This window comes from Rhinolophus hipposideros, assembly GCF_964194185.1.
Source record: "Rhinolophus hipposideros genome assembly, chromosome: 17".
Classification (NCBI taxonomy): Eukaryota; Metazoa; Chordata; class Mammalia; order Chiroptera; family Rhinolophidae; genus Rhinolophus; species Rhinolophus hipposideros.
The window spans coordinates 58,961,764-58,989,382 of NC_138063.1; the positions used below are offsets into that span (position 1 = coordinate 58,961,764).

The window sequence follows — 27,619 nt, forward strand, 5'->3', positions numbered from 1 at the left end:
GGGAAATCGAAGACCAGGCAGGTGCTGGGCTGCCCATGGCCTAAAACTATGCCCAAAGCTAAGGATGAAAAGGGGCTGGGGGAAGCCAGGCGCGGGATGCCTCATGCATAGACCCCAGCCCAGGACACTGGGTGAGCCATGGGCTCTGGCCAGCCCACCTGGCTCCATAGCCCGCAGAGTATCTGGGAGCTCAAGTCCCTATTGCCTGTAGCAAGCACCACAGCCCAGCTCCGTTATTGACCCCAGACCCAGTTCTAGCCCAGGCTACTAGAGCGCTGTCGATTCCCCCACCTAAATCTCTCAACTCCATCCATGCTGGTACATCATAGCCCTGTCCAAGCCATCATCTTTTGCCTGGATTATCGCAAGAGGCTTTCTTCCACACCCACTTACAGTTCATTCTCAGCCAAAATACAAATCTAAATATGTTTCTCACACTGGTCGGTCTTCCCTTCATTTTAGAAAAAAGCCAAAAGCCTTTTGTAGCCCTATCTTGTTCTGAACTTTTTCTCTGCTGCCCTCTGTCACACACTTTCCACCTTAATCTCTGGATCCCCTTCAATGTTCCTTTCTCAGGGCCTTTGCACATGCTATGCTCTCTGTCTGAACACTCTCTGCCCCACCACACCCTGCCATCTATGTAACTCCTACAGAGCTCAACTCAAAAGTCACTTCCTTCATTGAAACTCTCCCCAGTTCCCATATGGGTTAAGTCCAGTACTGTCTACTATATACATCAGAGGACCCCCTGTCCCTTTTCCTCACAAGGTTTTGTCAGTTTATGATTATGAATTTGTGTTTGATCATTTGACTAGCCTCTTATGGAACCATCTCTGCTTTGTTCCTCACCGTTACTTTCGTGCCTAGTAGTGTGTGTGAGGCAGAACAGGTAATCAAAAAATGTAACAGAGCCCTGACTCCACCACTCTTTTCTGCAACCTTACTTGGCCTTTGTGGCCTCAGTGTTCTAATATGTAAGATGTAACCAGTACTTATTATGCACACTTGCTCTGTGGAGCAAGTCCAATTTTTAATGGATAAAAAACACTTGATAGAAGTACCATCCCCAAAGCTAAGAAATAAGTTATGAGAGATTTTCAACAGAACAAATGTTCACAGTCCCTGCTTTATTTTCATTTGGTCACAAACACTTTAAAAACATGCACACCTGCAATACCCAAACATCAGTAACTAGAAGGGCATAAAACAAGGGGCTTACAGGCTTAAAAGCGTCCTAGGCTTCAGAACAAAACAAAACCAATCAAATATTAAAAATTTAGTTGTTCAAAACACAAAAATATTTTATTTTTAATGGAAGTTTTTGGTGGTTTTTGTTTGTTTGTTTGTTTGTTTAAAAGAACACTTTAGGGACAAAAACTAAGCTTTTTGTGGTGTCCGAGGCAGGGCCTGGTTTCTCTTCCTTGAAGGCCTTTTGCAGAATACAGATGCCAGCATTCACTGGCCTCGCTGTTCAGCGCCCCCCACACCTGCTATCCGTAAGTGCAGCACTCTGGGCCCACCCTGAGGACAAGGACAGAGGCTACAGAGCATCCAGGATGTGATCAATCTTGGTGACCAGCTCCTGACGCTTGCCTGAGAGGAGCTTCTCATTCTCGATGTACGTGTCTTTCTTGAGTTTGCCAGCCACCAGCCGCTCAGCTTCCCCCGCCGACTTGAGCACCAGCTCCTTGACCTGTGCATCCAGTTTCTGCATCTCGCTCACCTGGCCAACAAGAGCAGGGCAGGGCTTGAGAGTGGTCCTCTCCTCCTCAACCGGCAGAGCCCACTGCCTCCCAAGCCTACAGACCCCCGAACTCCTCGGGCAGAGGGGCTGGTTGTGGAGGGAGATAGGCCTAGCTTCAAATACTACCCAGCTTCATCCCCCTATACACCCTATTCCTTCGAGCTCTGAACCTTGTGAGCAAGTCCTTTCACCATCGCTGGGCCTTACAGAAGAGGACTGTTGAGGAATGAGGGTGCACATACGTGCAATCACCAGGCATCGTTCCAGGCACACAGCAGGACTTGAGGGATGTTCATTCTCTTCCCTCCAGCTTGCCAAATTAGGTGCAAGAATTCAGTCAGGCAAAACATCAATGGCAGGGGTGTGGCAGTCGGACTGAATGACTCCCATTTTATCATCGACTCAGTGTCAGGCTGAGGGCTTTTATACATGTTCACTCAACATGCAACAAATATTTAGTGAGCCATAATGCTAGGCATGATTCTAGGTTCTGGAAAACAGCAGTAAAGACAGACAAGGCATCTTCCCCTCACAAAGCTGACAGATTATAAATACTTAAGTACATGGAGAAATACTTAAGTACATAAAGAAAATAGCACACGGTAAGGAGAGAGAATGCTGGGGAGCAGCACATGGAGAGGGTCGTCAGGAACTCTGAGGGGTACCTCCATAGGGAGGGGAGGTCCTCATACTCATTTACAGGTCACAAGAATTCACTTACACAGCATGTCCCAGGCAGGATGCTCAGCACTTTACACGTACTAACTCATTTTAACCACTATGAGGCCAATACTAACAGCATCCCTAATTTACAGGTGAGGAAACTGAGGCACAGAAGTGAGGTGACTTGCCTAGGTTTACAAAGTTTGTATCAGAGGCTAACTCAAAACCATGATTCTAAGTCTACAGTTTTCTTACCACAGCATGAGCAGCCTGGAGCCTTGTCCAGTCTGGCCTCCAGGACAGGAAGCAGCTGCTTTCAATACTGGCCATGTGGACAGACAATGCTGTAGAAGCTAGCAGAGCTTTCTCCAAACCCAGCTCACAGCTGAGACACCAAAACTTCTTGTCCTACCACCATGCCACAAGTGTACGACTGGGGACGTTATCACTCCACAAGCCAGGAGAGAGCAAGAGCTGCCTGGTGTGTGATCAGGTACAACAGCCATCTGGTGCTCTAAAAAGTTGGGTATAATCCCTGAAAGTGGAGTACGGTAGGCAATAAGCCAAATGACTCAGTGATAGCAGACACTTACTTTGTCGCACAGGTCAGAGCCCTCTGTCTTTAGCCTGGACTGCAGCAGTGCAATCTCACTGGTCAAAGCCTTATGTTCCGTCTCCAAGCTCTTCTTGCCGCTGTTGAGGGTGGACACATCCCGGGACTGCTTATACCTATTGACAGTCTCGTCAAAGAGACGGTAGAGACCTATTCTCTTATTGACCAGGGTCAAGACCTGCTCTGTGATGCAGGCCACCTTCATCTTGGCTTCTGCGGCTGGATCCTGGAGGAGAGACACCGTATGTGATGAAACCAGGCATAAGCCCACTCCGACCTTCACTCCCAAAGAGCACCCACCACCAGCTGTGCAAACAAGAAAAGCCACCTCCTTGGAAAGTCAGAGAATCAAATCCTTACTAACACTGCATCTGGACCAGTTCAGCAGGGAAGACTGGGAACATGAAGATGAAGCAGATGTTCACTTCGAAGTCGGACAGGGTAGACAGACGGATGTGAAAAAGGGTACTAAGGCCAGAATGCACCATGAAAGGGATAAAGTGCTGAGCAAAGAGAGATCTCAACTCAAGTCAGGAAAGGTTCCCAGTATGGTCATTATATTTCTCTCTTTAAAAACTTCAAGGGTTTCCCAGGGCCTAAAGGAAAAAGCCCCAACTCCTTATGCTACCATTCACGGCCGTTTAGATGAGGCCCTACGAACTTTCCAGAATCACCTTTCACTAGGTGTCTACTACAAAAATCCTAACTTGACAGCTCAAAAAAAAAACACAGCGGGGGGGGGAGTAGTCTCATTATTTTTGCAAAATAAATCAGAAAGGGTATCCCACGACTGATGAAATTGTTTAACTACAAGGCAGGGTGGGCAAGGATGAAGGAAACTACCATTTTCAATGTCTGAATTTAGAACCTTTCCAATGTTTTACAAATTCATATATTCTCAATCTAAAGAAAAATAACTGCAAACAAATCTCACTTCTACTTGGTAGGTTTGGTGTTTGTAGTGTGATATGAGTATATCAATTCTGAAACTATTTTGTGTTTATATAATTCAGTAAATAAACACACTGATATTGTAGGGATCCAGGAAAGAGGAAAAATGGTAAGAGCAAAGATAAGCAAGAACTCCCATGGTGTTAAGAATGGAATGAAAGACGTAACTATTAATTCATATTTTAAATACTATATTCATTTTTATCTCCTAGCTCTGTCTGCTGAAAAGGCTTAGAAGCAGTGATCGTCCAAAAGCAGTGACCTAGCTCACAGACCATGGTCTCTAGGTACCACCTGTACTGAAAGGAACCAGAGCTCCTTGGAGAAAGGAAGGTATGTCTGAAATGTATTGTTGTGCCAACAATGAAAGTGCTTAAAAAAAGGACGGGGACGTTAAAAACAGTCAAATCTGGGACAATTTGAGCATCAAAACCAATAGCACGAGTAGACAGTAATCCGTGGAACAAAGTAAGAGAATCCATGAATCCAAACAACCAATCAGTAAAAAAAGCTTTTCCTTAAAGTAGAATGCAAACTAAAAATGTAATCAGTTTTCAATCACCATACTAAAAAACATATTCAGGCAAGAATCAATGATAAATGCTACAACTAATGGATCGATGCATATATTTATAACTCCAAACAGATTATTTATTACTTAGAAAGAGAAAAATAATAACTTGATCAACTAAGGAAAGTTACCATCACCAACACTGGGACTGAATAGCACAGTACACTTCCTGATGTGATGCACTGCACACGCAGCATCACTTTAGTGTTCTTGCCAAAAATGCATCATCTGAATTTAATCAGGGAGAAATATAAGATAAACGTAAACTAAGGGACAGTCTACAAAACAGGTCTCTAAACTTCAAATATATCAAGGTCATGAAAGACAAAGAAAGGCTAAGGCACTACTCCAGATTAAAGGAGACTAAGGAAATATGACAACTAATGATCCTACGTTGGATTCTGGAGTATGAAAAATAATTACTGCAAAAGTTATCATTTGGACAGTCGACAACATTTGAACATGAACTGCATATTGGTGAGTAGGATTATAGCAACATTACACTTCCTGAATTTGATAGTTATATTGTGGTTATGTAAAAGAATACCCTTATTCTCAGGCTGCACACACACACTTGCTTAAGTATTCAAAGGTAAAGGAGCATAAATGTGTATAAACTTCTCAAATAGTTCAGGAAAAATGATGATACATACAGAGAGAGGCCAAATGTTAACTGCTATGTCTAGGTGATGAGCATACAAGTTATTTTTACTATTCTTACCAAGTTTCTATAAATGTGGAATTTTTTTTAAAAAATCAATAAAACGAAAGCAATTTTTATAGCTTAAAAAATGGTGCTATTTCATAATAAAACCTAAACTCAGCCCCTTCTGCATGACAAGGTTTGCTAGCAGCTGTCCCAGCTGTACCACCTGACCCTTGGGTAGCCTCGCTGGTCTATGGAACCACCTAGATCAATGTCTTTGCTCATATGTATACTACTGCTACCCACAGGACCCCCTGAAGCCTTTCCTGCTGTCCCAGAAACTGTTCCCTCCGGCTGAGTGCTCTTCCCCACCTTTTCTGCCTGTCACCTCTCCTCAGGATAGCCTTTTCAGCCCCCATGTCCCAACACCAAAAATAAACACTGCTGCGACCCTGTTCCCACAGTCTTCATCCACCAGTAGCAACCTGCGTCACGTAACATCAAGTCTCCATGATCACAGCAACACAGACTAGGTATCTTTACAGAAAAGATTAGCAGAGGCCACATTCAGGAGGGTATCTTCTGGGAAATAGGGTTCTGCCTTGGGCTTGTTGGAAAGACCAATGCTTAGTAAAGCTAGGGAAACACTTTACTGAGGGTGCACATATGACTAAATGACAAGAGAAAGAAAACAGCCGAGAGAGTACCTTTGTGATGGAGAAGTCCAGCCTGACATAGATGATGACGGTGAAGAACAAGGTGTAGAAAGCAGCCACCACCAGCAGGGGCTCCTGCAGCATGAGCACCTTGTTGAACGTGTAGTGCACCTGGGGGGGAGAACCAGGAGGATGGGCTGGGACAGGTCTGCGTGGACTCAGAAACCTCGAGGCCAAAAGCGCTTCAGCAGGCCAAGAATCATCTGGGCTGCCCACCTTACCCGCAGAGGATGCTGTGTTCAAACCATTCCAACCCAAGGAGGAAAAATGGGCAAGTCCTGGCCCCCAGCACCCATTCTCTGGGTGCTGGCATAGGAGACAGAACAAAGGAGTGGAGTCACATACCACAATGTCCTGAATGTGCTGTTCTACCAGATTTTTCTTATAGGCAACAATCACAGGGCGGCCAAATGTGTCCAGGTAGGTGTAGTGCAGTTCATCTGGGGCACGGCTGATTTCATAGGGACTGTCAGCTTGGATGTTCCTGGAGGCAGATGGGAATGAAATAAGTGCAGACAAACTGCACTGACCAACTAGCTTTATTAGGGTTGGAGAATTCCAAGGCTCTAGGGGCCTTCAGGGTCACTAAATTCACACTCCACTCTGCTCCCCTTCTAGCACCAGGGAACACCTGACTTCCTGGGACAGCTGACCCACTGCGAGAGCTCTGATATGAGACCATTCTTCTGCTGAGTTAACAACTGTCTCCCTGCATCCTGCACTCACAAGGGTTCACTAGTATTGGCCTACCCCTTGGAGTCACACAGCTCACAGAGCACTCCTGTGTGACTTGAAGAGACCCAAGAAGTTATTACAAATGTTCTGTCTTTTCACATGACTGAAAATTTTTTATAGGGTGCAGTGGATATTTTCTGTTTTTGTCTGCCCAGACACATTCTCCCTTCTCCTGGTCAACAGTACACTCTAGTTTTACTTGGAGGAACTACCCATTCCCCCATGGAATGTCCTCCACAGGAATTATGATCAAGTTACCTCTCTTTTTGGTGATCAGAGTGAGTAAGTAACCCAAGAAAGGCCAAGCGATGCTTCCCTTTAAAGTGAATCAAGAGCAAACTGACACGAGACTACAAATAGGTGTCTGTCACTCACGCCAAGGGCAGGTGTCTCTGTGAGTGTCCCTCAGTTTCGGCCAACCGGACTCCTGGACATGGTCTGGTTCTATCCTTTTTGAAGCCTGGTTCCCCAGCCTATGCTGTCATTTTAAAAGATCCTTAACTGCTCCAGGTTCATACCTTTCTGCTTAAGTTGGCCAAAGACAACTTAACTGCCTATAACCATAGAACCCTACTGTACCATTTGAGAATGACCCCCCTTCTGAACCTGGTCTAAGGAATGTAGACTGCTCCATTATTGTTCCTCTTTCTATTAACACAGAACAAGGGCTATCTGACTATCCTGACTTTGCGTTCCAGATTCAAGCCATCACTCTGGCCTGCTAAGGTGACTTTGGATACTGCTCCTGTCACACAAAGGCATTGTGCTTTGAGGAATATTTCATAAATAAATCTTGTTCCCTCATCTAACTTTTCTGTTTCAACTCCAGTCAGAAGGTCCTTATAGACTTCTCAGTCAAAGCTACATATACTGAGCATTTATTCCATGGCCCTGGAACACAGATTACTCTCGAGTACCAAGGGCACGCTCCCCATTTGTCTGATGAGAACAGTCACACTCACTTGGCCCCTTCAGGCAAGATGATCTTCACAGTCAGAGAATCTATCACTTGCTCATCAAACACGTGGTCCACAAACCTCATCTTCAGTGCATACTGATCACCTGCAGGGTGTGAAACACGCAGGTTTCAAACACATGCAGTGATGTGACAAACAGAAAACGGGCAGGAACTAGAGGGAAGCACAGGGTATTAACACTCCTATCTTAGACAGAAGAGTAGAGATGCTATCTAACGTTAACAGACTAGGGCTGGCCAGGTGGCTCAGGTGGTTGGAGAGCGAGCTCTCATCAGGGCTACCGGTTTGATGCCCGCATGGGATGGTGGGCTGCGCCCTCTGCAACTAAAGATTGAAAATGGTTACTGGACTTGGAGCTGAGCTGCGCTCTCCACAACTAGATTGAAGGACAACGACTTGGAGCTGATAGGCCCTGGAGAAACATACTATTCCCCAATAAAATTAGAAAACAATAAATACCGTAGGAAATTAAAGGAAAAAAGGATCTCTCACTTTTCTACTTGCTTATTAAGACTGACCCAAATTATAGAGGTACTCATAGCTTGGGAGATTGTAGCCAACGATGTAATGGGTCTTCCACCCTCCAAAAAGAGGGAAGCGAGGTCGGATTTCCATCTCTACGGAGTCATCCAAAATAAGAAGGTGGCTGGTGGACACATTGCCAATCTCATCCCGGTAATAAACATCCTGGGCAGCAGCAGGGAGGATGGTCTGCAAGCAAGTGGACATACTTTCTTCAGAAAAAAGTGATCTTAAATACAGAAAAGATACTGCACCAAAATCTTCATTATACTATGTGCTACTCAATTAAAATAGTCCTCAAACTGTAAACAACCTAAAAAAAGTCTAACTTTCCCTCCAAGACTTCAAAATGTCTAGATGTTGAATCTACTTTTCAATCAAGGTTGGCAAGTAGCCAAATTTTTCTACATATTTCTACAAATTTTTCTACATTCCAAAATTTTCTACAATTTGGCTACATTTTCTAGCCAAATTTTTTACATGGTAAATAATAAAGAAAATTATAAATACCTTTGCAAATACTAAACACAGAACAAAGGTAAAAACAATCTCCAAATTATTTTATGGAAAGGAAAACCAAACATGGAAGAAATTACATCAAATTACTAGACAGTAGGCAGGGTTATAGAAGGGGTTTCTCCGCTTAATATTCTTTAGGTATTTTCCAAATCTGTAAGCATATTTTGATAATTGGGGAGGAAATGTAATACCTTGTTCACAGTGAGCCCTTCTGTAACATGTAAGTACATAAAAATGTTACTAAGATTTCATTTATAAGACAAAAAATATAAAACTGTATATGAAATACGTATGATCAAACATTTTTTAAAAACAGTATAAAAATATGACAGCAATAATAACATTTCCTGGTATTGGGGAAACAAACACGGTAGAGTCTGAGAGGTGATATTATGTTTTCCCTTTTTCTATTTTCTATTACTCAAATTTTCTTTAAAAAACGCCTAGTTATATAAATGACGGCATTTTTTTTTTTTTTTAAGATTCTGTTCTAACACTGTCAGTCAACTGCTTGAACATTAATCTTATACAACTATCCATAGTTACCTACTTTCAAAAAGCAAAAGGGCAGATACGATAATGTCAGTTTCTCCCAACATCCAAGTTGAACACGCCATACCTTAAAAGAACGAATAGAGGAAATACCACTATCTGGCTGTCTCTGGTAATCATAGCGTGAAAAAGGACCCTTAAGCACGGCCCCTGTGTGTTTCAAGTCCACATTTTCTTCCACAGCAATATTACCCCAATGAGAGACCTCGATGACTCGGGTCATGCTGGTGATAGTCAGGAAAGGGCTGTTGTTCTCATAATGAACTTTAAAGGTATCCTGCAGAAGAACAAAACAAGTAGTTAAAAGTTTAAATCAAACTGATTGGAGACAATCCATACACCAGCAACAGAATAGTTCAACTATGATGTATCAAATGTATGCCACTTACTTACTTACTTAATTTATTTTTGCTGTCTGATCTTATTTGTTACTCTTAGTAAAGCTCATTTTAGACTGGACTGACTTAGACGTAGAAGCTCTCAGAGAGGACAGCCTGAGTCTCTTAGCAATCTGTTCCTGGTGTTTCTCTTTGGCCTCCTTCATTCTCTTGGCCAAAACTTTAGTGTATTCTGGAGCCTATTATTTTTCTTAGTATACTATTTCTTCAGAGCAATATGCCAATGTTTATGTTGCAGGACGCACGGAGCAACAAGAAGCTGAATCTTGGGTGCTTTGGTCCCAAGTTTCTTACATTCTTTATTTAGGGGCTTTCTCACAACATATCTTCTTCTTTAGAAATATGAACATCATCTTCTTTAGAAATACTGAAAAATTTGCGGATTCTGCTAGCTCTTTGGGCCCCAGGTGATGAGCCACCATAAAATCAGTGAGACCGGGAATACTTATCTTCCTCTTTTTTACAGTGACCAAGTTGACAACACTCAGATGGGCATCCACAATGCAACCCTGAACAGATTTGCACTTTCTTTGCTCTATAAAAGGAATTGCCCCTTACTCAGGAGCAGGCAGACACGGTCATGGGTCAAGACATCCTGCTTCATGGGGAAACCTTGTTTGTCATCAACAAGGTTGATGAATCAGTGTCCCACCACTGATTCAAACCACATAACCCTTCCATTCTTCACCTAGAGCATCAGCAGCCACTTCTGTGGCCATACACTTCTCATAAAATGTATGAAGTTTGCATTCGTCATCCACTTCAATGAGTTTCTGGCAACCCTTAGCTGGGAAAGATGTTCAGTTTCATCCTGAAGATGCTGACTGCCTCTGAGGCGCCACGAAAAAGAGCTGCCACATTTTAAAATGATACTAAGACTTTTTAATGCTATATTAAAATATTCATATTAGAAAAACAGGATATATAAAACGGTTTTAGGTTCCAACATAAATATCATTTGTTTTAAAAACAAAACCATCTACATTTCACTTATTACCTTATAGCAACTATTTGAGGGGAAAAAGAATGTGAAATGCAATACATGAGAATCTCACAACAGATGGGAAGCAGAGAAATTATACTTTCTCTGTAGAATTTTTTTTTCAATTTTTCAATTACAGTAAACATTCAATATTATATTAGTTTCAGAGATACAGCATAGTGATTCAACACTAATACCTGTAACTTGTGAAGTCATTCCCCAGTAACTAGTACCCACCTGAAACCACACATAGTTATTACTATATTATTGACTATATTCCCTACAATGAATTTTACATGCCCGTGACTATTTTGTAACTGTCAATTTGTACCTCTTAATCCTTTCACCTTCTTTACCCACCCCCCAATTCTCCCACCCTTCCAGTAAATAGCAGTTTCTTCTCTGTACCTATGACTATTTGTTTTCTTTGCGCATTTATTCTGTTCTTTAGATTCCACATGTGAGATCATATGGTATTTGTCTTTCTCAATCTGACTTATTTCACTGAGCATAATAATACCCTTTAGGTCCATCAATGTTGTTGCAGATGGTAAGATTTCATCCTTTTTTATGGCTGAGCAATACTACATTGTAGAAATGTACCAGTTTCTTTATCCAATCATCTACTAATGGGCATTTCGGTGGTTTTCATATCTTGGTTATTGTGAATAGCACTGCAGTAAACATAGTGGCGCATATGTTTTTTCGAATTAGTGTTTTGGATTTCTTTGGATAAATACCCAGGAGTGGAATAACTGGATCATGCGGTAGTTTTATTTTTAATTTCCTGAGGAACCTCCATACTGTTTTGCATAGTGGCTACACAAATTTGCAATCCCACCAATAGTGCACAAGAGTTTCCTTTTCTCCACATCTTCGCCAGCACTTGTTATTGATAGCCATTCTGACAGGAGCGAGGTGGTATCCCACTGTGGTTTTTATTTGCATTTATCTAATGATTAGTGACATCGAGCATCTTTTCATATGTCTATTGGCCATCTGTATGTCCTTATGGAGAAATGTCTATTCAGGTCCTCTGCCCATTTTTTAGTTGGATTATTTTTCGGTGTTCAGTTGTGTGAGGTTTTGTTTTAAAAATAAATTTTGGGGGGCCGGCCCAGTGGCTCAGGCAGTTAGAGCTCCATGCTCCTAACTCCGAAGGCTGCCAGTTCGATTCCCACATGGGCCAGTGGGCTCTCAACCACAAGGCTGCCAGTTCAATTCAAGTCCCGCAAGGGATGGTGGGCTTCGCCCCTGCAACTAAGCTTGAACACGGCACCTTGAGCTGAGCTGCCTCCCAGATAGCTCAGCTGGTTGGAGCGCATCCTCTCAACCACAAGGTTGCCAGTTCAATTCCTCGACTTCCACAAGGGACGGTGGGCAGTGCCCCCTGCAACTAGCAACAGCAACTGGACCTGGAGCTGAGCTGCGCCCTCCACAACTAAGACTAAAAGGACAACAACTTGACTTGGAAAAAAGTCCTGGAAGTACACACTGTTCCCCCAATAAAGTCCTGTTCCCCTTCCCCAATAAAATCTTTAAAAAAAATAAAAATAAATATAAATTTTGGGTATTAACCCCTTATCAGATATATCATTGGCAAATAATTTCTCCCATTCAGTAGTCTCCCATTTGTTTTGTTGATGCTTTCCTTTGCTATACAAAAACTTTTAGTTTGATGTAGTCCCATTTGTTTATTTTTTTCTTTCGTTGCTCTTGCCCGAGGAGACATATCAGCAAAAATATTACTAAGAGTAATGTCTGAGTTTACTTCCTAAATTTCTTCTAGGAGTTTTATGGTTTCTGGTCTTACATTTGTCTTTAATCCATTTTGAGTCTATTCTTGTATGTGGCGTAAGATGGTGGTTCAGTTTTAATTTTTTGCATGTATCTGTCCAATTTTCCCAGCATCATTTATTGAGTAGACTGTCTTTATGCCAATGTAAATTCTTGCTTCCTTTGTCATCGATTAAACGACCATATAGGCATGGATTTATTTTTGGGCTCTCTATTCTGTCCCACTGATGTATGTGTCTGCTTTTACGCCAATACCATGCTGTTTTGATTACTGCAGTCTTATAGTATGATTCGATATCAGGTAACATACCTCCCACTTTGCTCTTACTCATACTTCTCAGGATTGCCGTGGCTATTCGGGGTCTTTTATGTTTCCATATAAATTTTAGGATTATTTGTTCTAGTTCTGTGAAAAATGTCACTGGTATTTTGATAGGGATTGTGCTGATTATATTTCCAGGTATAAAACAAGTAAGTCATGGGGATGTCATGTACAGCATGCGGAATACAGTCAATAATATTGTGATAGCATACTATGGTGTGAGATGGTTGCTGGACTTACCATGGTGATTACTTCTCTAGGTATATAAACGTTGAATAACTAGGGTGTACCCCTAAAATTAATATAATATTGTATGTTAGCTATATTTTTAATAAAAATCTTTTTAAAAATCCATCTGGTCTAGTGTCATTTAGAGCCGCTGTTTCTGTGTTGATTTTCTGTCTGTAAGCTCTGTCCATTGATGTCAATGGTGTGTTACAGTCCCCTACCATGATTATTAAGTGTTGATTGCTGCCTTTAGTCACGCAATACTTGCTTTATACTATATTTGGGTGCTCCTATGCTGGGTACATAAACATTGACTAGGGTGACATCTTCTTGTTGGACTGTTCACTTTATTGCCATTTAATGTCCTTCTTTGTCTCTTATAATAGTTTTCATTTTAAAGTATTTTGTCTGATATAAGTATTATTACCCCAACTTTTTTCTCATTTCCATTTGTGTTTTTGTGTGAAGTATCTTTTTCCATACCTTTACTTTCTGTCTGTGTCTTTCAGTCTTGTACACACCATATGCATGGGTCTTGTTTTCTTATCCACTCAGCCATCAGATGTCTTTTAATTGGAACACTGAATCCATTTACATTTAAAGTTATTATTGATAGATATATAGTTATTATGTTGTCCACATTTTTGATCTTCATTTGTTTTCTTTCTTCTGATTAAAGTGTGATAATGAAGTCCTATAGCTTTATCTTCTCTGGGAAACTTTCTCCTTCAATTTTGAATGACAGCCTTGCTGGGTACAGTAGTTTGGGTTGTAAGCCCTTGTTTTTCATTACTTTGAGTATTTCCTGCCACTCCCTGTGGCCAACAAAATTGGGAAATCCACTAATAGTCTTAGGGGAGATCCCTTGTAACTACAGTGTTTCCCCCCAAAAAAGATGTAGCCAGACAATCAGCTCTAATGCGTCTTTTGGAGCAAAAGTTAATATAAGACCCAGTCTTATCTTACTGTAAGACCAGGTATAACATAATACTGCATCTTACGTTAATTTTTGCTCCAAAAGACACATTAGAGATGATTGTCCGGCTAGGTCTTATTTTGGGGTAGACAGGGTAGTTGTCTTTCTCTTGCTGCTTTTAGGATACTCTCCTTGTTTTTAACCTTAGCATTTTCATTATGATGTGTTTTGGTGTGGGCTCATCCTGTTTGGGACTCTGCACTTCCTGGGCTTGTATGTCTATTTCTTCACCAGTTTAGGAAAGTTTTCATTCATTATTTCTTCAAATAGGTTCTTGATCCCTTGCTCCCTCTCTTCTTCTGGTACGCCTATGATGTGAATGCTGTTATGCTTGATATTCAACAGGTTCCTTAAACTATCACCATTGTTTTTATTATGTTTTCTTTTTGTTCTGATTGGGTGTTTTCTGCTACTTGTCTTCTAAATTGCGGATTTGATTCTCTGCTTCATCTCATCTGCTGTTGATTCCTTCTAATGTATTGTATTTCAGTTACTGTATTCTTTATTTCTGACCGGTTCTTTTTTATGGTTTCTATGTCCTTCTTTACACTTATTATCTCTGTTGAAATTCTCGCCAAGTTCCTTAAGCATTCTTATAACCACTGTTTTAAACTGTCTCTGGTAGGCTGGTTGCCTCCATTTCATTTAGTTCTATTTCCGCAGGTTTCTCCTATTCTTTTATTTGGGACATATTTCCTTGTTTTCTCATTCTGGCTGCCTCTCTGTGTTTGCTTTTATGTGTCAGGTAGATCTCCTATGTCTCTCAGTCTTTGCCAAGTGGCCTTATGTAGTATGTGTCCTGTGTGATCCAAGGGAGCAGTCTCCCTATCACCTATGCATGTGTTCCAGGAGTGTCCCTTGAGGGTGTTTTGTGTATTCTTCTGTTGTAGCTGAGCCTTCACTGCTCTTGGTGCATCAGGAGATGGGAACTGAGTCCCAGGCTGGCTGACTGTGAGGATTGGCTATGCCCACAGTGTTATGAGATGCTGTATGGAGGCTGACCCCTCAGAGGATTTGCCTCGGTGGGCTCTTGTGCCTGTTGAGACCCCTGACCTTTGGGAGTGCTACTTGTGGGACTAACCAGGTAGTGCTCTGGTGTGATCTAAAGCTGACCTCTTGGTGTGTTGTTTCTGGTGTCTTTTGGGAGACGCTCCCGTGCAGCCCAACTTCAGCCTTGCCTGTGATAGGCATGCGGCTGCCTGATAGGAACCACAAAGCTGTATGTTGTTGGCTGCTGCCTATGCTGGACCTTGAGGAATGTCAAGGTGGCCTCACTATGAACCAAGGCCAGCTGCCAGCAGTAGTGGGCCTGAGGCAGCTTAGCAAAAGGCCTATGGTCCCCTAGGCCTGTTGTCACCCACGGGCTGCCAATAAGGCCCAGTAATTGAAAGAGCCTCCCTAGGTGCACGGGCCAGGCTGGTTTACCGAGTGTTGAGAGTGACCTCAACGATGTAGCACTAGCTGGGTGGGGCAGAGGCCCAAGGAGTCACGAGATGTGGCTTGTGGTTTTTACAAAGTGAATGAAGATTCAGTTCTTTCACCAGTGCACAGTCTGTGACTACTTCACACAGCACCCTGAGAACATAGCAGCCAGTCACTGCATGCCTCAGGCTGGCAAATCCCCAAGAGCAGACCAAGTGCAATACAGGTTTTGGGTCACTGCCCACCAAAATCTGCCCAGGTTGTCGTGGGCCCTCTGCTGCTGCAAAAGGCATCCACAGACAAGGCCAGCCACCCAGTTGCATAGAGTGCCCCTGGTTATGCAGCTCTAGGTGGGGCAGGGATCCAGGGAGCTAAGGGGAGTGGTCAGTACTTTCTACAAAGTCAATGCAATAGTGCTAGGCCCATGATACCACAAAAAAAGCCCTGAGAACATCATGGTCAGCCCCTAGGCTCCCGAGAGCTGTCCAAGAGACACTGAAGCACAGGTCTTGCGTTACTGCCCATCAGTAAATGTTTCCCGAGCTGCCACCAGCTAGCTGCCACTGCAAAACGGCTTCCACAGCCTGTGGAGCAGGGCCAGCAGCCCAGCAGTCAGGCGTGTCCCGGGCGATGTAGCACCAGCTGTGTAAGGGGGTTTACCCAGGGAGTCACCAAGGCAGTGCACACGTGTGGATTCCACCAGTCCAATGAAGTCCCAGACTTGGTCCTTTAGGGAAGGGCTTAACATTGAAAAGATGGTGCCCTCCTGTAGGCCACACATCTAGCTTCACACAGGGACAATAATGGCTCCTGTCCCTTTACCTCCCGTCCCCAAACCCATACAACTCAGTCCTTCTCTGCATGTCCCTGGACCTCCCAAGCTGCCATCCCTCCACTAGAGACCAGACAAGTGCGTGAAGGCATGGTAGCCTTTTTATTGTTTTGCCTTGTCTAACTGCTGTACCAAGGCTTCCAATATTATGCTGAATAGAAGTGGTGAAAGGGGACATCGTTCTCTTCTTCCTGATCTTAAGGAAACCGCTTTTTGTTTTTCACCATTGACTATGTTAGCTATGAGTTTGTCATATATAGGCTTCATTATGTTGCAGTAGGTTCCCTCTAGTCCCACTTTCTTGTTTTTATCATAAATGGATGTCGCATTTTGTCAAATGCTTTTCCTGCATCTAACTGATATAATCATGATTTCTATCCTTTATTTTGTTTATGTGGTGTGTGTCGTTAATTGATTTGAAAATACTGAACCAACCTTCCATCCCAGGAATAAATCTCACCTGATCACATTGTATCTTTTAGTGTATTGCTGAATTTAGTCTGTAATATTTGGCAGAAGATTTTTGCATCTATATTCATCAGGGATATTGGCCTGTAATTTTTTTTCATAGTGTCTTTGTCTCGTTTTGGAATCAGGATAATACGGGCTTCGTAAAATGAGCTTGGGAGCCTTCCTTCCTCTTGAGTTTTTTAGAATACTTTGAGAAGGACAGGTGTTAATTCTTCTTTGAATGTTTGGTAAGATTCACCTGTGAAGCCATCCAGTTCAAGACGTTTGTTTGTTGGGAGTTTTTTGATTACTGATTCAATTTCGTTAGTAATTAGTCTGTTCAGATTTTGTTTCTTAATTCAATTGAAAGATTTTGTTCCTAGGAATTTATCCACTTCTTCCAGGTGTCCAAGTTGTTGCCACGTAACTGTCCATGGTATTTTCTTCTAATCCTTTGTATTGTCAGGTGTCACCTCACCTTAGCTCTAATGCGCACCTTTTGGAGCAAAAAATAAAATAAGACCCGGTCTTACAACATAAGACTAGGCCTAATATAATATAATATAGTATAGTATAATATAATGTAAGACTGGGTCTTACATTAATTTTTGCTCCAAAAGGCGCGCATTAAAGCTGATTGTCCAGGTAGGTCTTATTTTCGGGGAAACATATTATATTCTTTTATTAGGTTCTATTTTATTTACTTTCGCTCTGATTTTTATTTCCCTTGTTTTCCTCACCCTGATTTTTTCCTCTTTTTCTAGCTCCTTTAGGTAAGATTGTTTGATATTTTTCTTGTTTCTTGAGTTAGGCCTGTACTGCTATGCATTTCCCTCTTAGATCTGCTTTGGCTGTGTCCCACAGACTTGTGTTTTCATTATCATTTGTTTCAAGGTTTCTTTTGAGTTCTTCCTTGATCTCATTAACTCATTGTTTAGTAGTATGCTATTTAAGTTCTACGTGTTTGTGTTTTCTAGTTTTTCTTCTTGTAATTGATTTCTAGTTTCATACCACTGTAACTGGAGAAAATGCTTGGTACGATTTTGATCGTCTTAAATTTACTGACTTGTTCTGTGGCCTAACATGTGTTCCTTCCTGAAAAATATTCCACGTGCACTTGAAAAGAATCCTGCTTTGACGTGAAATGTTCTAAAATTTAGTTAAATCCATCTGGTGAAATGTGTCACTTAAGTCTGCTGTTTCCTTGTTTTCTGTCTGGATGATTTATCAATTGATGTCAATGGGGTGGTAAAGTCCCCTACTATGACTGTATTACTGCCAATCTCTCCCTTTATGTCGTCAATATTTGCTTTATATATTTGGGTGTTCTTATATTGGGTGCATAAATGTTTACAAGAGTTATATCTGCTTGTTAGATGATCCTTTTATCTTTATTTTCCCATTATAGCCTTTACTTTTTAAAAGTCTATGTTGTCCAATGTAAGTATTGCTAACCCAGCCTTTTCTCATTTCCATTTGCATGAAATATCTTTTTCCATCCCTTTACTTTCAGTTTCTGTGTCTTTTGATCTCAAGAGGGTCTCAAGTAGGCAGTATATGTATAACTCTTGTTTTTTTACCCATTAAGCCACCCTAGTTATCTTTTGATTGGAGCATTTAACGTAATATTGATTTGGTAGTGATGAACTCCTTTAACTTCTTGTCTGGGAAGCTCTTCATCTGTCCTTCGATTCTAAACAAGAGATTTGCTGGGTAATCTTGGTTGTAGGTCTTTGCTTTTTATCGCTTCAACTATTTCATTGATACCGTGTGTTGAGAAATCAGCTGACAGTCTTATGGGTGTTCCCTTATAGGTAAGTAACTGCTTTTCTCCGATTGCTTTTTAGATTCTTTCTTTGTCTTTAACCTGTGGCATTTTGATTATGATGTGTCTTGGCATGGGCCTCACTGGCTTCATCTTGTTTGAGAATCTCTGCACTTGCTGGACTTGTGTGTCTACGAGTATTTCTTTTGCCAGGTTAGGGAAGTTTTCAGTCATTATTTGATGAAATAGGTTTTCAATACCTTGCTCTCTCCTGGTATGAGTGTTCGTACATTAGATGTCCCAGAGGTCCTGTAAACTATCCTCATTTTTTAAAATTCTTTTTTTCTCCTCTTCTGATTATGTATTTTCTGCTACTTTATCTCCCAAATCGCTGATCACTTCCTCTGATTCATCTAATCTGCTGTTGATTCCATCTAACATATTCTTCAATTCAGTTCTTGTACTCATTTCTAAATGTGTTTTTTTATGGTTTCTACTTGTTTGTGTAAGTTCCCACTGATTTCATCTATTCTCCCCATATGTTCATTGAGCATTCCTATATCCAATGTTTTGAAATGTAGATTACTTGCTTCCATCTCCTTTAGTTCTTTTTGAGTTTTGTCCTGTTTTTTCATTTGTAACATTTCTTTGTCTAATTTTAGCTGCCTTGCTGTGTTTATTTCTATGTATTAGGTAGATGTCCTATGTCTCTCAGTCTTGGCAAGGTGGACTTATATAGTAGGTGTCCAGTGGGGCCCAGTGGTACAGTCTGCCTTATCACTTATGCTGGGTTGCTCCAGGGGTGTCTCATGTGGGTTTTATGTGCCCCCGTTATAGTTGAGCCTTGACTATTGCTGGCACATCAGTGGGTGGGACTGATCCTCAGACTAACTGGCTATGAGGACTGGTCGTTACTATAGCAGGTAATCTGTTGTGCAGAGGCTAACCATACGGAGTGGGTTTCACTATAGTGGGGCTCTGGTTCCTGCTGAGTCCACCGTGTTGTGTGTTGTTTATGGAACTAATTGGTGCTCTGGTGTGGACTGAAGCTGGCTACGAGGTGTGTTGGTTCTGTGGCCTTTTGGGAGGGGCTCTGGTGCAGGCCCAGGTCAGCCACTGCCTGTGCCTGACCTGGCCACCTGGTAGGAGCTACAAAGTGATCTGCAGTTGGTAGCTGCCTGTGCTGGGCTTGGTGGTACTTGGGAGAGGCTATGCTGCAAACTCAGGCCAGCTGCCACTAGTGCCAGACTGGGGGCTGCTTAGCAAGAGATACAGGGCACACTAAGGCCAGCCACTATTTGTTTGGGGGTTGTGGATCTTTCAGAGATTTTAGGGAAGTCCACAGAGCAAGCTATAGCTGGCCGCTTGTGAGTAACAGCTGCTGAAAGAGGTTCCGGCCTGTGAGCAAGTTGTATGGGGCAGGTCCTCAGGGAATCACAGGGTGGGGTGAGTTTGCTGGCCACTCAGATTTGGTGCCTGTCTGCACCTGCAGGCTGGGTGGAGGGAGAGTTGAACAAAGGAACTATGGTGCCTGTCAGCACTTCTGTCCTGGCCAGAGCCGTCCCTCCAGTCCTTTCCCTAAGCCAGACAATTTGGTTCCTCTCTACATGTCCCTGGAGCTTTTTGAGCTTCTGCCCCAGCGCTGCAGCTCAGAGCCAGTGAGTTTATCAAAAAGTAAGTCCATGCAAGGGTCTTTTAAGAGGAACACCTGAGATTCCTGAATCCCTCCATCTCATCTGGACAGAATTTCTGCTGATTTTCACAGCCAGATATTGTGGGGGACTCCTCTTTCTGGCACTGGTCCAGGCTGGGGAGCTCAGTGTGGGGCTGGGATGTTTCACTCCTCAGGAGGGACCTCCACAGTCGAGCTATCCTTCCCAATTCTTAACCACTGGGTGTGGATCAGCCCATTTTGTGTGTCTGCCCTTACCAGTATGGACGTGGCTTCTTTATATCCTTAGTTGCAGTTCTGTTCAGCTAGTCTTCAGGTGGTTCTCAAGGGTGGTTGTTATATAATTTAGTTGTAATTTTGATGTGATTATAGGAGGTGAACATAGCATTTACCTACTCCATCATTTTGACCTGAAGTCCCAGTCAATTCTCTCCTTGCAGTTATTATTTTCCAAATTTCTACAATGACTTTTTAAAAATTGTTTTTAAAAATAATTTTTAGTTTAAAAATAAATAAAATCTTAAATTGTAAATAAAAACTGACAAGGAAATAAATACATCTATACATATAACAGCTAATAAAAAAAATCTAAGAGACACAATCTCTAACCATTGCACTAGCAAACAAACTCATAATTGAGGGTGATAAATAGCATTACTGGATTTTTCTAACCTGGAGAAAACTTATCTGGAAAAATTCACAGAAGAGAGACTTTTAAGCTAACATCTATGGAGCTAACATGTATGTATGTGTCAGACACTCTTTTATGAGCTCTAAATAAGCACATTATCTCATTTGATTCTCAACCCAACACAATAAAGTACTACTTATCCCCATTTTACAAATAAAAAAACCTGAGGCCAACCTGTTTTCACTGACATGTTCAAGGTCATAAATCTAAGTGGCAATATTAGATCTTCAACTGTGCAGAAAGTTCTGGCTCTGTATTTCTACATAGTAAGTCCCACAAAACTTCAGAGGGAACTTTGACAATTCCACCACTTCTTTGCCAATTTTACCACTAAGGTTAGTATTAATAAATTTTTGTGGTCATTAAGTAATTCAAGTGCTCTCCTATGAATACACACCTAGAACCCTACTGAAATAGAATGTAAAAGGACAGGAAGAACAACCTTCTTCCCAAAAAGTCCATGAAAAGGACATAATAAGGTATATTTTGTTAATTCTTACAGCTCTATTTTATTCAGTCACTCTATGGCTAGATTTTTTAAGGTTCATCTTCATTCATAATATCTGATAGCATTTAATACCAATACTAGCAAGGGTATAAGAAAACTGGCAGTTTCATATTGGTGGTACCATTAACCAATTGACTAAATCTTTTTTAAAAAGATTTGGCAATACACAGTAAAAGATTTTAAAATGTTCATATACTTTGATTTGAAAACTTACTTCAGAAAATCTATTCTGAGAACATATGAAGTTATATGCAAAGAGATAAACATTATACTGTTAAATGAAAAAAAGCTAACTGTCCAACTATGGGAAACCTGGCAAATAAACAGGACATCAAATCATAGGATCTTAAATGGCCATTAAAAATGGTTGACAACAGTAATGTAAAATATTTAGAGAACATTCTAAGTGACAAAAGTATTGCTTTATATGTAATATGATCTCTTCACTAAAAAGCCCCTATGTGGGAGACTGGATGGCTCAGTTGGTTAGAGCACAAGCTCTGAACTGGCTTGCTGGTTCAATTCCCACATGGGCCAGTAAGCTGCGCCCTCCACAAGTAGATGGAAGACAATGAGCTGCCGCTGAGCTTCCAGAGGGGCGGCCGGATGGCTCAGTTGGTTAGAGCGCGATTTCTCAACAAGGTTGCCGGTTCGATTCCCACATGGAATGGTGGGCTGCACCCCCTGCAACTAAAGATTGAAAATGGCAACTGGACTTGGAGCTGAGCTGCGCCCTCCACAACTAAATTGAAGGACAAAGACTTTGGAGCTGATGGGCCCTGGAGAAACACTGTTCCCCAATAAAATTTTAAAAACAAAACAAAAAAACCCCCTATGCTTAGAAAGAAATGACTGAGGTACTCAAATGTCAAAAGTAGATGTAAACTGATGTCAAAAATTTTCCTCTGTATTTGCCAAAGTCTGTCATGAGCATTTCTTTAACTTAAAGTGAAGAAAAGCTCCAAATCTAAAACTTTTTTTTTTTTTTTTAGGTTTAACGGGGTGACATTAGTAAAGTTACATAGGTTTCAGGTGGACAATTCTGTAATACACCATCTATATATCACATTGTGTTTTCACCACCCAGTCATTCTCCTTCCATCACCATATATTTCAAAACTTTCAAATTTTAAAAGCCTAGATAGGAGAGAAACAAACCTCTATGCCAATATTTTAAGGAAGAAAAAGAAATACATATGCAATTAGAGGAAACACAACTCAGAGAGCAGCCCAGCAGCCTCACTGAGGCACGTGGTCCCAGGGCTCTCTTCACTACATTGCAACTACACCAGAAGACAGAGAGGACCTCTGTCGCTCCCCCTAAACTCACGTACCACAGAATATACAGGGTACTACTTTTTGAGAAATGGGGAAATATGTATACATTTAATACAAATCTGCATATACTCATAGAAAGAAACATTAGAAAGATAATCTAAAATTAATATAAATGCCCACCAAAGAGAACAGAGGAAGGGAAATGTGGAAAAATTCTCTGAATATTCCTTGTTACATAATTTTGACTGTGTAATATTCATTTCTTTATATTCAAAAAATTAAATCAATAAAAAATTCTTGAAAATAACCAAAATGAACAGCCCTAACAATACGTTAAACTGACAGTTGAGAGCAGGAGAGCAGAGGAACAATTATTCCAAGTGACATTAGAACAAATTAATTCGACTATACATCCTTAGTAGCATATGTTCTGGACACAAAGAGAAGCAAAGAAATCATAAATATCTTAAATATCCATATTTTTTAGAGATAACAGAGTGAAATGACATGATTTCTGAGATTTGCTTTAAATTATTACAGCAAAATATACAGAAAAAAGGGATAGCTGAAGCAAGTGTGCTAATATCTTGATAACCACTGAATCTAAGTGATGGGTGTATAGGAGTTTGTTATCCAATTCTCTACACTTTTGCATACATTTGAAATTTTTCATAACAAAATCTTTTTTAAGCCTTAATTGCTCCCTCTACCTTTAAGGGCCAACCCCCAGACTCAGCAAAGCAGCCAGCTTTACTATCCATAGCAGCTACCCCACCCACACTAGACAGCACACCACACATTTTCCCATCCCTAGGCCTTTGGCCCTCTTATTGCCCATGCCCAGAATGCTTTGTTTTCTTCTCCCCCAACTGCCCAAATGCTACCTCCTTTAAAAAGCCTTCCTAAACTTCCAGTACTCCCAAAATGAGAAAGATGACCGACCCCATGGAATCATTCCACAGCAGATTAAAAAACCGAGCAATGATCTTGGATTTCCACACACCCCACGCCACCCAAGCCTACCAACTAGTTGTCATTCTAGAAGACATTCTCTGAAGTAGAAAGGAATGGGTTAGACTGAGCTTACCTGACTATAGGCAGGGATGTCTCTGAAAGGTCCATAATCCAGGAGGTCCTCAGACCGCGTGGGGTTCCCCAACTTGGTGTAGCTCTCCACATTTCGGGAGGCAAGCTTCACACGCATCATTTGTGTCTTTGTCGGATAGGGAGAGTAGAAATAGTGGTTGCCCTCAAACACCACAAACTGTTTCTCTGATTGGGTGATTTGGGTTGGATATGGCTGAAGCACATGGGTATAGACTGTTTCCACAATGACTGAAATCTTGGTCCCAGGATCAAGAGCAACTGGGAGCTTCACCATGAAGAATTTCCCACTGCAGGAAAAACAAGGCAAGAGAATTAAGACATAAAGGAAATTAAAAACAGAGCTAGCAACTCAAAGTCACAGCAAAATTTTTTACCCAAGATGAAAGCAGTTCAAAGAGATCACCTTTAACCTATTAATTTAAGCCGTTTAAGACAAATATTTGGATGTTCATCTCAAGGTTGTTTATAATAGTAAAAGAGCATAAAACAACCTAAATGTCCAACAGGATAATAGTTAAAAACATTCCAGCAGAGAGCCACACAATGGAATACTGACAGCCACTAAAAGATGCTTGGATCTACATATATGCTAAACATTTCCATGTACAATGTAAGTAATGTATCAGTTTACAAATGACACAGTATAATTCCATTTGAAAATATGTACACATACAAATGTATGTGTAAAAAATATTTCAATGAATGTGCCATGCAATGTTTAACAGTAACTGTCTGAGGGTAAGCTTCATTTTGTTGTTTTTTCTAATTTGTTTTATAATGAACTTGTTATCACTCTCATAACCAAAAAGAAATAAAGCCATTAGCATTTTAAAGAAAAAGAGATCGCCTGAAAACTACTAACCTTCAGAGTATTAACTAAGAAATGAACCTGAGTTTCTACACCAGGAGACCAATTCTTTACAGACCCAGAAACCGTTAAGTGGAAAACTGAAAGCATTTTAACATGCTTCCATGGTATTTAGAGTTTTTAAATGTCTTTATCAGTCACACCATTATACTTCATAACATTATCCTGAAATACCTACTCAAAATCTAAGCCCTATACCTTCTCCAGAAACAGTCTTAACAAATTCTTGCCTTCAAGTTCCAAATCTGCTTCTCATCCCATTCTGTCCTGAGCTCTAAACTCAAATTTTCAAATGTTCACAACTCCATTGATCACCCCCAAAGGCAATTCAACATATCCAATATCATTCATGATACCAATTTCCTATCTCTATTAATACTGCTACGGTCTAACCACTCTAAACTAGAAATCTCAGGCATTTTCTGATGCCTCACACTATCCTGTCCCCAATGTCAGGTTTATCCTGTCTTAGAATGTCTCTCAAATCTATCCCTTCCTGGCTTTCCATTGCCTCCTCAATTCAAACCATTTTCTTTTGCCTAGACTATTGCATCTCTTCCAATTAATCTCTACCTCCCTCCAGCCCACCAACACAATTTGAAGGTGTCACTCCCACCTTAATTTTCATGTTAAATAACTGAATCTTGTTTTGATGATTCAGAAACACTTCAGAACCATTCAGTGTTCCAGGGTCGTCATTATAAACATCAATTCTTATTGAAATGCAGAAGCACTAGCTAATGAAGGTTTCTGATTGATAAAAGGCTGGACAGACAACAGAGAGCTGAATATACTGGTGTCTAAGAAGCAGACAGCTTTCTATAGCTCTTTTACTGGACCTAACCTAATGGAAGAACATTTTGTAAAGGACTTGGTTTTGTCAGGTAAACTAAAACAATTATTCATTTACAGAAACAGATTTACAGAAAACATATGCTACTAAAGATTTACTGAGATGAATACCCAGTGCATGTCAGTTTCTGTGGCAGGACCGAGGAATAAAGAGAAGTCTGTGTAATGTGTGTACTCATAAGTAGGAATTAAAAAAAAAAAAAACCAGTATGTTGTTAAAAAAAGTTTTTAAAAGTTCTGAACTGACTACAGGGTAAAGTCTACACCCCTAAGAATGGTATACAAAGCAATCCTTAAACTGACCTCAGCCCTCCTTACACCACCTCCACCTTCCTCTAAGTTCTAGCCACTCTGAAGGCCCAATTAACTAAACACTCCATGAAATGTCAAACCCCTTTATCTTTACAGATGTTTCTGCCTGGACTGCTCCTTCTCACTGGTTAGTCCTCTTAGCAATTAAGTCAAAATTTACTGAGCACTTTTTATGTACCAGGTTCTGTTCTAAGTATATTTTATGTATTAATTTGGTGAAAGTGAGTCTTAACCATGATAATAAGAGGTAGACATTACCTAGCAGAGAAGGAAACTGAGGAGCCGTTTCCCAGGGACACATAGCCAGTAAGTAGTAAGAGAGACAGGATTCGAACCCAGGCAGTACGACTATATAAGACCATACTCATATCAACTATGCCATCCTGGCTCTCCAAGAGATGTGCTGCAGACCATGAGCCAAAGCCAGTAAACATAGATAGGGTCCTCAAATAGCCAGAGAGGTGTCTCTGAAATACTTACAAGAAAAAAGGGTCTTAATAACAACGTATTTAAGGCTAACTCAGGCATCCTCAGGGCTGGTGAGATACCCATTTCATGCATTCTGAAGTTACAACAGAAAAATCAAGGTAATCACCATGCATTATAATTTGATTCCTCAGATAATGAAATCGAAGCAACTCAATGAGGATTAAGTGTAACAAAAGACAACTATGAAGACCATACAAAATACAGGAAATGTTATGTGAGGAAAAAAGATTAAAAAGTAGGATCGCACGGTAATTGAACCTATGTAAAAATATATCTGCAAGTGGACATAGTCCAGAACAAAAACATGTAAGTTGTCATGTTAGGGTTATGAGACAGTGACTTGTTTAATGTTACTATTAAGCTTTATATAGACGAATAAATTTAAGTATAATCCCATTTATACCCATATGTAAAATCATGTATATACAGACATATACATAAATAAAATAGTTATTGTTAGATCAACTTCTCATTATTTTTAAAAAATTCAAAATGAATGAGAAAAAAGTTTTTAAAACTCTGGCAAGCAGGGAGACCCAATTTAACATTTTCCAAATCACATAGGGACTGCTAGTTGTAAGGCGCAATGATTTGCTTGTCAAGAACCAATTTTTAAATTTCTTCCTATGATAAACTATAGCATAAACTGAAGCAAGGTTTTTTTAACTTTAGCACTACTGACACTTTTGGGGTGGATAGTTCTTTGTTAGAAGGGGGTACCTGTCCTGAGCATTGTAGGATGTTTACTTCAGTAAGAATCACTGAGCTAAAAACATCTTTTCTTCCCACATTATACATTCAACAAATATTTCAGTGCCTAACACATATCATGCAAAATATTGATAATTGAAGCTGGGTGATGGGATATGTAGGTGTTCTTTATTTAATTCGTTCTGCCTTTTATGTGTATTTGAAAAATATCCTTAATAAAGTGTATCAATATAAACAATAAGTGCCAGGTCCCAGACTGGGCTGAGGTTAAAGCCGAGAACAAGGCAAATCCAACCCAGGCCTTCACAGAGTTCAGTCTACCTCCTACAAAGAAGCTTCACTTTTCATGCCCTGAAGTCTTAAAAGATGAGATATGGAGGTGGGGATGGGGAAGGATATCTGCCCCTTGAAAAACAGGATAGTAGTCAGCCATTGATAGGAGGATATCTGCTGAGGCAAACAGCTTGGAGTTCTCATTGGTTCCCCATCTATTGGTTGGGGATCCCTAGTCCCCACATAGATTAGAGAGACCTGGTATGGAAAGCAACTACTTTCTTATTGTAAAACAAACTGCCACCAGGGAATCCAATTTCATCATTAATTATCAGAAAAGACATCATAAATGGGTCCAGAATATATGACATACTGTTGCTTGCTACCACACACTATATTGAAATAGCCTCTAATATACCAGGCACTTCCATAAGAAACTCTCCTACCTTATGATCCAAGCCTGAGGCAGATACAGAT

General features: G+C 40.8%; 1 protein-coding gene and 1 pseudogene across 9 annotated transcripts in view; both read right to left on the reverse strand.

The window, feature by feature from the left end:
* Window positions 1-997: 997 nt before the first annotated feature.
* Window positions 998-27,619, reverse strand: part of RPN1 (ribophorin I) — a 45,226-nt gene continuing 18,604 nt past the window's right edge. For 6 of the 8 annotated variants that reach the window (XM_081078910.1, XM_081078912.1, XM_081078913.1 and 3 more), the window contains 8 exons: window positions 23,618-23,924; window positions 9,277-9,486; window positions 8,135-8,327; window positions 7,602-7,701; window positions 6,250-6,388; window positions 5,896-6,015; window positions 3,001-3,246; window positions 1,099-1,723 (listed from right to left, as the gene is read on the reverse strand). In XM_081078910.1, the coding sequence (XP_080935036.1) occupies window positions 1,541-1,723; window positions 3,001-3,246; window positions 5,896-6,015; window positions 6,250-6,388; window positions 7,602-7,701; window positions 8,135-8,327; window positions 9,277-9,486; window positions 23,618-23,924 (1,498 nt within the window). In that variant the 3' untranslated portion in view covers window positions 1,099-1,540. Of the gene's footprint in view, window positions 1,724-1,986; window positions 3,247-5,895; window positions 6,016-6,249; window positions 6,389-7,601; window positions 7,702-8,134; window positions 8,328-9,276; window positions 9,487-23,617; window positions 23,925-27,619 lie in introns of all 8 variants that reach the window. The other 2 variants (XM_081078909.1, XR_013995296.1) reach the window with 2 other exon arrangements.
* Window positions 9,608-10,417, reverse strand: LOC308510055 (small ribosomal subunit protein eS6-like; annotated as a pseudogene). The gene has a single exon. The product of its transcript is annotated as a small ribosomal subunit protein eS6-like (transcript).